The sequence below is a fragment of the Gadus macrocephalus genome, chromosome 5, assembly GCF_031168955.1.
Source record: "Gadus macrocephalus chromosome 5, ASM3116895v1".
In the NCBI taxonomy this organism is placed as follows: Eukaryota; Metazoa; Chordata; class Actinopteri; order Gadiformes; family Gadidae; genus Gadus; species Gadus macrocephalus.
This window is the reverse complement of record NC_082386.1, coordinates 21,481,104-21,494,553: the sequence shown is the minus strand read 5'-3', so window position 1 is coordinate 21,494,553 and position 13,450 is coordinate 21,481,104. Positions and strand designations below refer to the sequence as shown.

General features: G+C 52.2%; 1 protein-coding gene across 1 annotated transcript in view; it reads right to left on the bottom strand.

Moving 5' to 3' along the window:
* mta1 (metastasis associated 1) overlaps window positions 1–13,185 on the bottom strand; it is a 30,718-nt gene extending 17,533 nt beyond the window's left edge. The window contains 2 exon segments of the mRNA XM_060052893.1: window positions 2,560–2,627; window positions 13,029–13,185. Coding sequence (XP_059908876.1) covers window positions 2,560–2,627; window positions 13,029–13,056 — 96 coding nt within the window. The 5' untranslated portion in view covers window positions 13,057–13,185.
* Between the last annotated feature and the right edge of the window lie 265 nt (window positions 13,186–13,450).

Below are 13,450 nucleotides of genomic sequence, written 5' to 3'. Positions count from 1 at the left end.
TAGATAACGGGTTGCAGGCGACGACATCAGGTCAAACACTCCACTATGGGAGGCCCGGTATGCTGAGTCAGCACGGGTCAAAGGTCACTCCGATGATGTACTGATCCCATTACAGGCCCAGAGATCCATAACAGCCCAGTCCTTGACATTTAAGCGAGGACCATCCTGGCAGACAGAAGCACATGGTCCACTATAATCCTAGATCCACGGTTAGGATTATAGTGGGCTCTTCTGTCGTTAATCAGCAGGAGGAAATCCTTCTGAACCACGCCGCGAAGGGGCCCCATGAAACAACTGCCAAACCATTTTGCATGCTTTCCTTGTGTTTACGGCAGATTATTTAGTTTATACCTTTAGCAATGGTGTGTTTGGATTATTAGTGCAACAGTGTTTTCATCTTGGTACAAGACCTGCGTTTGAGACGTCCTAGCGCCTTCCTCCCTACCTTTTGAGTTTGAGTCCCACTGATGTGACCGAGATTCAACGGTTCCCTGAAGCTTGCGTCACCGTTCTCCCAACTCTCTCCTTCGCTCATCTTGTTCGACTCGATTTTCTAAGCGCCCCTAAATGCATGTCCATGTAACTCTTGATTCATGCATTTGTCTTCGTTTCGTACGTGCTGTTGAATCTTTAGGGGGGGAGACGGAGAGAGGGAGACAGAGAGGGGCGTCCCTGAGCAGCCGAGAGCGAGAGTGACAGACGGAGCAGAAGGCTCCGTCTGAGCTGGCTGTCAATCACATTAAACAGCCACCATGAGCCGGCCCAGCCCGGACAGGGGACAGGGGGACAGGGGGACAGGGGGGCAGGGGGGCAGGGGGGCAGGGGACAGGGGGGCAGGGGGACAGGGGACAGGGGGACAGGGGGACAGGGGGACAGGGGGGCAGGGGGGCAGGGGACAGGGGGGCAGGGGGGCAGGGGGGCAGGGGGGCAGGGGGGCAGGGGGGCAGGGGGGCAGGGGACAGGGGGGCAGGGGGACAGGGGGGCAGGGGACAGGGGGGCCAGGGGACAGGGGGGCAGGGGGACAGGGGGGCAGGGGACAGACGGGCCTGGGACAGGGGGCAGACTGGGACAGGGGGCAGACTGGGACAGGGGGCAGACTGGGACAGGGGGCAGACTGGGACAGGGGGCAGACTGGGACAGGGGCAGACTGGGACAGACTGGCATGGGACAGGTGACAGAGCCGCCTGGCGGCCGAGCAGAACTCGGGTTCACTGGGCGAGGCGCCGCCATGCTGGCCCACTGCCCAGTGCATCGATCGGACCACCGACACGACGCACACGGGACCCCCTCCTCCCCCCCTCCCCCTCCTCCCCCCCTCCCCCTCCTCAAAGCCAAAATGGATCCGGCGCTGGGTGCTCCAGACGGAGAGAGACAGACAGACGGCGACACCAGAGAGACACAGAGAGAGAGAGACAGACACAGAGAGAGAGAGACACAGAGAGAGACAGACACAGAGAGAGAGAGACAGACACAGAGAGAGAGACAGACACAGAGAGAGACAGACAGAGAGAGAGACAGACACAGAGAGAGAGAGACAGACAGACGGCGACACCAGAGAGACACAGAGAGAGAGAGAGAGACACAGAGAGAGAGACAGACACAGAGAGAGACAGACACAGAGAGAGAGAGACAGACACAGAGAGAGACAGACACAGAGAGAGACAGACAGAGAGAGAGAGACAGACACAGAGAGAGAGAGACAGACAGACGGCGACACCAGAGAGACACAGAGAGAGAGAGAGAGACACAGAGAGAGAGACAGACACAGAGAGAGACAGACACAGAGAGAGAGACAGACACAGAGAGAGAGACAGACACAGAGAGAGACAGACAGAGAGAGAGAGACAGACACAGAGAGAGAGAGACAGACAGACGGCGACACCAGAGAGACACAGAGAGAGAGAGAGACAGACACAGAGAGAGAGAGACAGACAGACGGCGACACCAGAGAGACACAGAGAGAGAGAGAGACACAGAGAGAGAGACAGACACAGAGAGAGACAGACACAGAGAGAGAGAGACAGACACAGAGAGAGAGACACAGACACAGAGAGAGAGACACAGACACAGAGAGAGAGAGACAGACACAGAGAGAGAGAGACAGACACAGAGAGAGAGACAGACACAGAGAGAGAGAGAGAGACAGACAGACAGACAGAGAGACAGACAGACAGAGATAGAGACAGACAGACAGACACACAAACAGAGACAGACAGAGAGACAGAGAGAGACAGACAGACACACAGAGACAGAGAGAGACAGAGATAGAGACAGACAGAGGCCGAGATGCGAGAGAGGGAGACGTAGAGATAGAGTGAGAGTGAGTAAGTACGAGAGTGAGATGTAGAGAGAGTGAGAGACATAAGAGAGAGATGTAGAAAGTACGAGAAACGTAAGAAAGAAGATAAAGACAGAGCAACCAGGAAGAAGCGAGCGAGGGAGCAAGAAAGTGCGAGAGAGACGCAGACAGTCCGACAAAAAAAGCAAAGAGACAGACTTCGGGAGAGCGAGAGAGGAGAAGAGAGAGAGCGAGAGAGAGAGAGTACACTCAAAACTCACCTTGTTTAACTCCTCTATCCTTCGGATAAGCAGTGGGTTACTGGACGAGTTCTCGAAATAAACATAATCTGCAGGAGAATGGAGAGAGGAGGAGGAGGAGGAGGAGGAGGAGAAAAGGAAAGAAACAGAGGAACCGTCAGTCAGAATGCGATGCAACCATTTAGGATGATTTGCAGTTGGAACACATTGTGACAGCTTTAATTAGTCAGGGGGGGGGGGGGGACTGCAATGCAGACATCCTCCAAATGTTAGTTTAACTTGATTAGGATAATTTTATACACAGCAGAGCCGGCCCTCGTTGGGAGGTCTGACTAAACGAGATGTTTGAAGCGGACGGTGAACACACAGACGATACCTGCCCCCCTCATAGCCAAGAGGCTCAGGATACACATCCTTCTGTCGGAGAATAGGTGTGCATCTCTCTGTGTGTGTGTGTGTGTGTGTGTGTGTGTGTGTGTGTGTGTGTGTGTGTGTGTGTGTGTGTGTGTGTGTGTGTGTGTGTGTGTGTGTGTGTGTGTGTGTGTGTGTGTGTGTGTGTGTGTGTGTGTGTGTGTGTGTGTGTGTGTGTAGAACGCCATCATGTGTTTGCATCAGCCCCCCTACGTATAGTGTTTGTGCGTAGTTGGTGTGTTGTGTGTGTGTGTGCGTAGTTGGTGTGTTGTGTGTGTGTGTGTAGTTGGTGTGTTGTGTGTGTAGTTGGTGTGTTGCGTGTGTGCGTAGTTGGTGTGTTGCGTGTGTGTAGTTGGTGTGTTGCGTGTGTGTGTAGTTGGTGTGTTTGTGTGTGTGTTGTCATTGTGTTTGTGTGTGTAGCCGGTGTGTAGTCGGTGTGTTTGTGTGTGTAGCCGGTGTGTAGCCGGTGTGTAGCCGGTGTGTAGCCGGTGTGTTTGTGTGTGTAGCCGGTGTGTAGCCGGTGTGTAGCCGGTGTGTAGCCGGTGTGTAGTCGGTGTGTAGCCGGTGTGTAGCCGGTGTGTAGTCGGTGTGTTTGCGTGTGTTTGCGTGTGTTTGCGTGTGTGTAGCCGGTGTGTAGCCGGTGTGTAGCCGGTGTGTCTGTGTGTGTAGCCGGTGTGTAGCCGGTGTGTAGCCGGTGTGTAGTCGGTGTGTGTGTGTGTAGTCGGTGTGTAGCCGGTGTGTCTGTGTGTGTAGCCGGTGTGTAGTCGGTGTGTAGCCGGTGTGTAGCCGGTGTGTAGCCGGTGTGTAGTCGGTGTGTAGCCGGTGTGTCTGTGTGTGTAGTCGGTGTGTAGCCGGTGTGTAGCCGGTGTGTAGCCGGTGTGTCTGTGTGTGTAGTCGGTGTGTAGCCGGTGTGTAGCCGGTGTGTAGCCGGTGTGTAGCCGGTGTGTAGCCGGTGTGTCTGTGTGTGTAGTCGGTGTGTAGCCGGTGTGTAGCCGGTGTGTAGCCGGTGTGTAGTCGGTGTGTAGCCGGTGTGTCTGTGTGTGTAGTCGGTGTGTAGCCGGTGTGTAGCCGGTGTGTAGCCGGTGTGTAGCCGGTGTGTCTGTGTGTGTAGTCGGTGTGTAGCCGGTGTGTAGCCGGTGTGTAGCCGGTGTGTAGCCGGTGTGTCTGTGTGTGTAGTCGGTGTGTAGCCGGTGTGTAGCCGGTGTGTCTGTGTGTGTAGTCGGTGTGTAGCCGGTGTGTCTGTGTGTGTAGCCGGTGTGTCTGTGTGTGTAGCCGGTGTGTAGCCGGTGTGTAGCCGGTGTGTCTGTGTGTGTAGCCGGTGTGTCTGTGTGTGTAGCCGGTGTGTCTGTGTGTGTAGCCGGTGTGTCTGTGTGTGTAGCCGGTGTGTAGTCGGTGTGTAGCCGGTGTGTCTGTGTGTGTGTAGCCGGTGTGTAGCCGGTGTGTAGCCGGTGTGTCTGTGTGTGTAGTCGGTGTGTAGCCGGTGTGTAGCCGGTGTGTCTGTGTGTGTAGCCGGTGTGTAGCCGGTGTGTAGCCGGTGTGTAGCCGGTGTGTAGCCGGTGTGTAGCCGTGCGTTTGTGCGTGCCTCCGTGCAGCTGGCAGTGCTCCAGCCCTTCCCGGGGGCCCAGCTCCACCAGGAGCCCCCCCAGGCCCCGGTGGAGCAGAGCCCCCCCAGGCCCCGGTGGAGCAGAGCCCCCCCCAGGCCCCGGTGGAGCAGAGCCCCCCCCAGGCCCTGGTGGAGCAGAGCCCCCCCCAGGCCCTGGTGTTGGGAGGCTGCCCGCTGAGAGCCCTGCGTGTGTTTTGGCTGAGAGCTGCCAGATTATACCCCACACTTGGTAGTCTGCCTGGAGGCCGGGGTCCGCCTCCACCACGTCGCCCAGAGCGCGCCCCCCCCCCCCCCCCCCCTCACACACTCAGCCCCCCTCGTCACCCCCCCCACCCCCTCAGCCCTTATGGGCTCACTCACACTCCATCAGACTCTGCCGTGAAAACGCGGGTTAAACCATTCATCTGAACGGGGGAAGAGTGGGAAAGCTGCTGCGGTGGTTTGTTTCGGGGGGGGGGGGGGGGGGGGGGGGGGCGTCTCCCCGGCGTCACACTGTGGTGGCCAATCACGTGAGCCGGTCGACGAGACCGCAAGACGCTTGCGGGTTGAAAAACCTTGTTGCCCAGGTAACGGCAACATCGTAGCATCGTAGCATGGCGCTGTTTACCGAGTTATGGTAAAGACGGAAGGGACTGAACGCCACCTTGCTTTGGAGCAAACCAGCTCGAAAACAAACAACAAAACGTAACATGGCATTGCACGTAGAGCAAGACCGTGCAATGCAGCCATTGGTGACCGGATTAAAGCAGCAAAGTAATCAAGTTGGTAAGAGTTGGACATTAAAACGACCGACGTGGTACAAATACTAAGAAAATACATCTCTTTACGGGCACAGCCTTCTTTGTTTGTCGAGTCGTACGGTCGGCCTCACTGAACGGTGGACTCTCAGAATCCTGAGATATTACGACCAAAAGGGGCCGTGGTTCGTTGAAATGTCTCAAGAAAGCTGGTCTATTTCCCACTTTGCAACCCGTGAGGGTGGAGTACGAGGCATCTGGAATGCACCATACCTCTGCTTCCCCAGCAACGCTGCAGAGAAACCCCAGTGTCAGAGCTTATTAGGGGTCGGGATAAAAAAGGCCTTTCTGGACACAGGACCAATCTATTTCAACCCTATTCAAAATCATGCAGCACATGAATATAGTGTGACATGTCACCTTCCTGCGGATCTCTTCGGACCCCATCTGAGTGGCGGTTTGATGTGGTTCCGAATTTCGGGGAAGTATTATTCTATTTTTTTCATATCCCTATCTACGTCAATGGACTCGGCAATTAATTACCATCTGATTGTATCCCAGTGGATGCTCGGTTCTAAATTAAAAACAAAAAACTCAAGGTTTAAAAGCTATTATATCAGGGACGTTTTTTAGAAAAGGCCCAGCCATCTGTCGGCTATTAGTGAGTGAAATGTGCACTGACGATATCTGTTTTATATCTGTGCCTGCTTCTGCATGAGCCAATTCAGACCACTCCCAGCTCCTGTCTGACCAATCGGGGCATGACTTCAGTGATTGGCTCGGCAACGCCATGTTGCACGTGTGTTCACCATCACAGGTGTGTGAAGATGCAACACTTCTCCATGGCAGGAAAACGTACAGAGCCTTCACCTCTTCCTGGCTCTCTTAACACTTCTGGAATCGTAGCGACCACCGCCTCAGACGTGAGACGACGCTCACAGAACTCGAATCACTGGAGTCTCGACGTGCGTCCGTCAACGTGAAGGGATGATGACAAACTGCATGACGCTCACCCCGAACCCTGCCCACTCTGAACCTGGGATCATGTGAGGGTTGAGGGAGCGCGCCGTGGTCTGCATGGGTGGAATCCAGTGTCCCAGAGTTCCATGAGCCGTCGTCCGCACAGAGTGGGGTCCAACAGACGCCATCGGTACACCCCCAGCTCACACTGAAAAGGTTCTTGCTTTTTATCCAAACTTTCATCTTTCAAATGTTTCCACATTTTATGAATGCAAAATACCCTGAAAAAATAATTAAGTCAATCGATCGTCACCAGAATCTAATCTGAAACAGAATTTTTAATTTTAATTAATTTAGCTACAATCTAGCAAATTTGAATTCATCATTAAAATGCCCCCTTTCTGGTGAGAGCATCATATCTCCATCGAAGTATGGGACGTTTACTAGAACATGATGTGACTAAACTGTGTGGTAGTCCACAACGATGTCCCTCATGTTTCCACAGTGAAACATCACCTGATAGAGAGAGGTTTGGGTTTAGTGTGGAACGCCGGAGTTCCACTATGTGAGAAGGTGAGCATGGCAGAACGAAAATGTGGGTAGAGAGACAAAGAGTGTAAGTGAGATGGAGGAAGAGAGAAGGAGTGAGAGGAACACACAGTTAGAGAGACCGAAACGGAGAGATAGACACAGAGTGAGTCAGACAGTCAGACAGAGTGAAACAGAAACAAAGAATGAAACTGAGAAACACATCGAGACAAAGAGAGGGAGAGAGACCGAAAGAGAGTGTGAAACAGTGAGGCACAGTCAGAGAGAGTGAGTCAGAGAGAGACCAAGGGACAGAGTGTATGAGCTGGTGAGACAAAGAGTATGAGCGGGTGATACAAAGAGAGAGAGTATGAGCGAGTGAGACTCAGAGAGAGAGAGAGTATGAGCGAGTGAGACTCAGAGAGAGTATGAGCGAGTGAGACTCAGAGAGAGTATGAGCGAGTGAGACTCAGAGAGAGTATGAGCGAGTGAGACTCAGAGAGAGTATGAGCGAGTGAGACTCAGAGAGAGAGAGAGTATGAGCGAGTGAGACTCAGAGAGAGAGAGAGTATGAGCGAGTGAGACTCAGAGAGAGAGAGTATGAGCGAGTGAGACTCAGAGAGAGAGAATGAGCGCGTGAGACTCAGAGAGAGAGAGAGTATGAGCGAGTGAGACTCAGAGAGAGAGAGTATGAGCGAGTGAGACTCAGAGAGAGTATGAGCGAGTGAGACTCAGAGAGAGAGAGAGTATGAGCGCGTGAGACTCAGAGAGAGAGTATGAGCGCGTGAGACTCAGAGAGAGAGAGAGTATGAGCGAGTGAGACTCAGAGAGAGAGAGAGAGAGAGAGTATGAGCGAGTGAGACTCCGAGAGAGTATGAGCGCGTGAGACTCAGAGAGAGAGAGAGTATGAGCGAGTGAGACTCAGAGAGAGAGAGAGAGAGAGAGAGAGTATGAGCGAGTGAGACTCAGAGAGAGAGTATGAGCGCGTGAGACTCAGAGAGAGAGAGAGTATGAGCGAGTGAGACTCCGAGAGAGAGTATGAGCGAGTGAGACACAGAGAGTATGAGCGAGTGAGAGAGAGAGAGAGTATGAGCGAGTGAGACAGAGAGTATGAGCGAGTGAGACTCAGAGAGAGAGAGAGAGAGAGAGAGTATGAGCGAGTGAGACTCAGAGAGAGAGTATGAGCGCGTGAGACTCAGAGAGAGAGAGAGTATGAGCGAGTGAGACTCAGAGAGAGAGTATGAGCGCGTGAGACTCCGAGAGAGAGTATGAGCGAGTGAGACACAGAGAGTATGAGCGAGTGAGAGAGAGAGAGAGTATGAGCGAGTGAGACACAGAGAGAGCGAGTATGAGTGAGTGAGACACAGAGAGAGTATGAGTGAGTGAGACTCGGTGAATCACAGGGAGAGAGAGCGTGAGCGAGTGAGACTCCGAGAGACGGAGACAAAGAGAGGAAGGCCTGTAGGCAGTAGTAGGCCGCGGTACTGCGGGGTCTGCGTTGCCGCCAGCCCTCCCGCCATCTCCGCCTGCCCACCTCGGCCCCCCCATCCCCCGCTGACAGCCTCGACCAATCAGCAGGCCCCAGCCCCCCTGTGACGTCACAGTGCAGTCAAATTTGGTGTGAGCCAATCAAGAGACGTTGCTGAGCCCCACGCCCATCAGAGAGAGAGAGACTGCCTGGATGAATGTAACCCGGACAGAGAGACAGGCTTACCAGGACAGAGACAGGCTCAGACTAGAGGAGAGAGACAGGTAGCGGTAAAGACAAAATAAGAGAGAGAGAGGGGGGTGTGTGTGTGTGTGTGTGTGTGTGTGTGTGTGTGTGTGTGTGTGTGTGTGTGTGTGTGTGTGTGTGTGTGTGTGTGTGTGTGTGTGTGTGTGTGTGTGTGTGTGTGTGTGTGTGTGTGTGTGTGTGTGTGTGTGTGTGTGTGTGTGTGTGTGCATGAAAAGTTGAAAAAGAGATGACACAAGGATAGGGGGGAATGATTTTGAGAGACACTAGAGAGAGGGTGAGTTAGACAGGATAAGGACACATAAATATAGACTAAAAAAAGGACAAAAAAAAAATCTGTGACACAGCTTGTGACTCTGCCGTTTGGACTATAGGAAATTATACATTTTATCCCAACACAAGAAGCTCATCACAGGTATCGTTTCGTTGAGCCAACCCCTTTACCTGGACTGCAGAGGACTACATGTGAAGATTGGCTGTCTGTGACGTCCTTTTATAAAAGAGAAGGAACAGACAGACAAACGCACAGGCAGATGGGGAAGACAGACAGACAGACAAATGGACAGACGGGCGATTAGGCAGACAGACAGGCAGTAGAAGAGACAGTCTTGTACTCTTACAGACGGCCTGCCTCTCTGAGCACTCATGAAAAGTGCTGCTGGCCTTAAAGCTAAAAGCCTAACGAGGAAGAGGAAGAGCCACGAAATGAAGAGGGAATAAATGCACATCCTTCCACCCACACAGACTCCCTCACAAATTATACAGGTCTCCTCACAGATACACAAATGATACGTCTACCCAAAAACATACAAATCACACGCACACGCACACGCACACATACACATACACATACACAGTGTGGATGGAGGTTACTATGGCGATGTCAGGTCATTTGACCCCCTGCCGGGCCAATCCAACGCTTTCCTTCCCCCTTTCTTTACCGGTTCGCTCTCACAGGCCTGATCGCCTTGGACATCAGAACGGCACGGAGCGCATCAAGCGGTACGACTGCCACGCAATTACCCCGGCCACCCGCCGCCCGCCGCGCCTCCAGAGGTGCCCTGCCTCCCTGGAAATCACCTCCACGCCGTCTGAAACGCGAGGCGGAGCGAGCGCAGCACGCCAAAGACTGAGCAACGAACTGGACTCAATGAGTTCAGCGTCGGCTTCGGTAGAGTTCTCCTCCGTCTCGGTACCGTTGTTTCCGATTGCATCCCGGTAACTCCAGATACATAATCAGAGAATTGCGTCCCTAACTGTCTGCATTCATTCGTTATGTTGCCCGCGCACCACAGAAACAACAACGTGAACCCTTAGCGTGACGTGGAACCCAGTAAGGAAGTCCTGGATCCAAAGGCTGCCCCTGCCCTACGACAACCTGCACCTAACGCGGCACGCACCTCCGCTGAGGACTCACCTCCGCGGGGAATCTTCCACTCCTCGCCGAAATCCACTCCGGATATCTCCGAGGTCAGAGGTCAACCTTTGTTTTAAGCCAACCGTCAACTTCCATACTCAACATCTTCTCAGCATCCTCCATCACATTATCTCTGCCTGTGAGGAAGAGGCCGGCGGTGGAGAACCAGAGATCGCCAGGCGGGCCACGCCAAACCAGACACGGCAAATACAGCGACAACCAAAAAGTGAAGCCATTTGAAATAACGGCTTCGTTTCACATCACCCTCAGGTTCTGCGTCATTAATCAAAGTTGTGTGCAACCGAATCCTTCTGCCTTAAAGACCAGGGTAGGTATAGATTCGACATACACGCCAGCCCTCCTTTGTCAAACAAAACGAAGGACGTTTGTTTTTGTGATTGAAAAAAAAAATCTTTCCCAATGATGCAACGGCTGATTAAAGATTGACCTGTAACATTTCTGTTCTATAGAACTGAACTGGACAAGATTTACATCCCGTTGATGGATTACAAAATGAACATTTTATTAGACACCAAAATATTATGTCGGGGCTTGAAGCAGACATGCTCTTCTGCGGTCACTTGGCGGTTGTGTAAAGCACACAAATTCCACTGACTTTGTGAATAAAAAAAACCATCGTGTGCATTTCCAATGTGAATTTAAACTGTGAGAGGCGACCAAGTGAAAGTTAAATGGAAGCAATAACTTTGGATAGTTCCTTTGAAATAAGGCGTACTACTCTGAGGCCTTCAAATATAGGTCATATCAATACACTGTAGAACGTTTAAAAAGAGGGGGGGGGGGGGGGGACATTTTACAAAAGCCCCAAATCATAACTTCCTACCCAACCCAAGACTGCATTGGTTTACCAAGACACAACAACTCCAATAACCTCAATTTAAGATTGTTGGATGTAATTAGAATCTAGACAAAAGTCTCCATTGGAGACATTACCAAAATACTTGTGGTATCGTTTAAAAAGGAGAAAAGGAAAATGCACAGGAATACTCGGATGTTAAAGGCCGTCCCCTAGACCATGGGACAGCACAGCCATGCACACCATTTCCTTAATAACTTCTGTATGTTAAAAGGTGATGGCTAACCCCCCCCCCCCGCGCTCATCGATTCCCCCTCAAAGCGAGATAAAGATATCTGGGCCTGAAAGAACCGGAGTCCAGCAGCTAATCTCTTCCACGCCATGGGAGGTGCGTTAGCAGGAACACAGGCCCTACTTTTGTCACACTTTCCTCCCCGTGTCTGAGGACTGCTGGGCCGAGGAGCCCGCATAGCGACACCAAGGGGAGAGAAGAGAGGAAAACACAAAAAACAGAATGGCCTGCGGTCGGCTGTGGTGAAACAAAGACATCAAGGCCTGCTGAGCCAGCTTTGTCCCCGCTTCCATCACATGGGAAGTCACTGCCTTTCTATGGTGGTCCTGCATTGTCTTGTAAAGTGTCGGCCATCTTTGGAGGACTCCTGCTTTGTCTTGAGCAAGGCTGAGTTTGGTGAGGAGGAGGAGGAGGAGGAGGAGGAGGAGGAGGAGGAGGAGGAGGAGGAGGAGGAGGAGGAGCTACAGGAGGAGGAGGAGGAGGAGGAGGAGGAGGCAGGCCGCAGTTGACTACTCTGATTTTTCCCGGTCTTCTCTAGCCCAACCCTAAATCATTACTTCTGATGACCAGACCTCAAATATCCATAACCATAATAATATGGTAATTCACATGAAGGTCTTATTGTTTTTCTTTGTTGTGAAGTTTCAATTAAACTTCACAACAAAGAAGTAATTCAGCCTTTACTGACAGTTAAGGCTATCATACAGAACATCTTCATGGAAGTTTGAAGGACAGCCATCGTCACTGCTAACTTTTTTTAACGCGGCACACAACTTCCACAATTCACCAGCTTGTCTGGGATTATTTCACAACGTCGCCCACGCCCCAGCAACCCAAACATTTCCATAGTGAGTATCAGATCTTAAAGGTCATCTGCTCAATAGCATTTGCCTATAGGTTGTGATTAGGTTGTGATTTTCAGGAAGAGTTATGTTCCACTTGGATCAGCAGATAAGTAAGGTAAACGGTTCTAATAATTACATTTGTGATAGGATAAAACAGGGGAGAGTTTAGGTGGGATATGCGGTACACCGGACTATAGAGTCTTGTGATGCCCTAAACAAGAGTCTGTGCAGGTGGAGTGGCCATGCACCCATCTCCCCCCCTCCCCCTGAGCTAAATGTCAACACACATGGACCTGGAGACGGGGACAAGACGTTTGAACAGCATGCCGATTAAACATTAGAACCACCAAGATTTAAGCAATACCTTCAACGCAAAGTCAATATGCCATAATCTGCATTGGCATGAAATTAAACAATTAAAGACATGATGGGAGTTGACCCAAAAGGTGATGATGGCAATAAAGATGGGAGGTGGTTGTAGAAACCAAGCCTTACTGAGGCCACATGGGTCATATCCAAAGACAAAGTAAACATATAACACAACATACGAGTTATGGCTCATGTGTACAGCTCTTGCGAGATACCAAGGTCGGTTTTGCCAAACTTTTATAGTAGTGCATGATAGGTCCGATGGAGGAGGGCATCTGCTGTCCTAGTGGCTCCTGGGTTCGGGTTAAGCCCGAGGAGCGATGCTCACTATCTACCCTGAACCCGCCTCAGTGACAGTGAGCTGCTGCACTGCGAGCACCCCGTTAGTGGGGACGAACACAGAGCTGACTTGCACGCCAAACTTTTCGGAGCCGTTCTCCGCGTTAACTTAAACATTTAGTCAAAACACACGACTGCCCCCTTCTAAACACACACAATAACACACCGAATCCGTCATGTAGGGTGGTCGCTCACTTGTTCCAAACCCACCCTCCCCGAAAAGCAACGAGCGAACCATCCGGAGGAGCTGTGTAGCGAACCAGCACTCTTCATCACCATCCTCCTCCTCACAGCCACCCTCCTCATCCTCCTCTGTGGAGCACAAGGCTCTTCAGCTTTAGGACATAAATGAGGAAGGAGGAGGGGGATAGAGCACGCAGCGGAGCCCCAAGACGCGCCGCGAAGAGCGGGGAAAGGTCTGAAAACAAGCGCCCGCTTACCTCCAACCCGGTACATGTTGGCTGCCATGCCTGCCCCGGGTCCTGGTGGTCCTCCAGGTGGACTCAGGGTGTCTCTGCTACCAGCGCCGCCGCTGTGTGTTGGAAAATGGAGGCTTGATCAATAGGAGGCGAGCTAGCGGCGGCGTTGCCAGATTGGAGCTGCAGCCAGTGTTGCCAGATTGGGCGGCAAATCGGGCCCAATCTGGCAACACTGGCTAGCGGAGGGACGTTAAAGAGACAGTACAAAGAAATTTAAACAAATTCAAGTTTGTTGGTCGCCGTGTCTGGGACTACGCGCGCGGCCCCCCGATAACCCCCCGCAATTATTTTTTTTAAACACTGATAACAAAGAAGATGGAAGTGGAGGACGAGGCGGTGTGATGGGGGGGTGGCGGAGGGGGGGTGAAGAGGGGGTGGGGGGG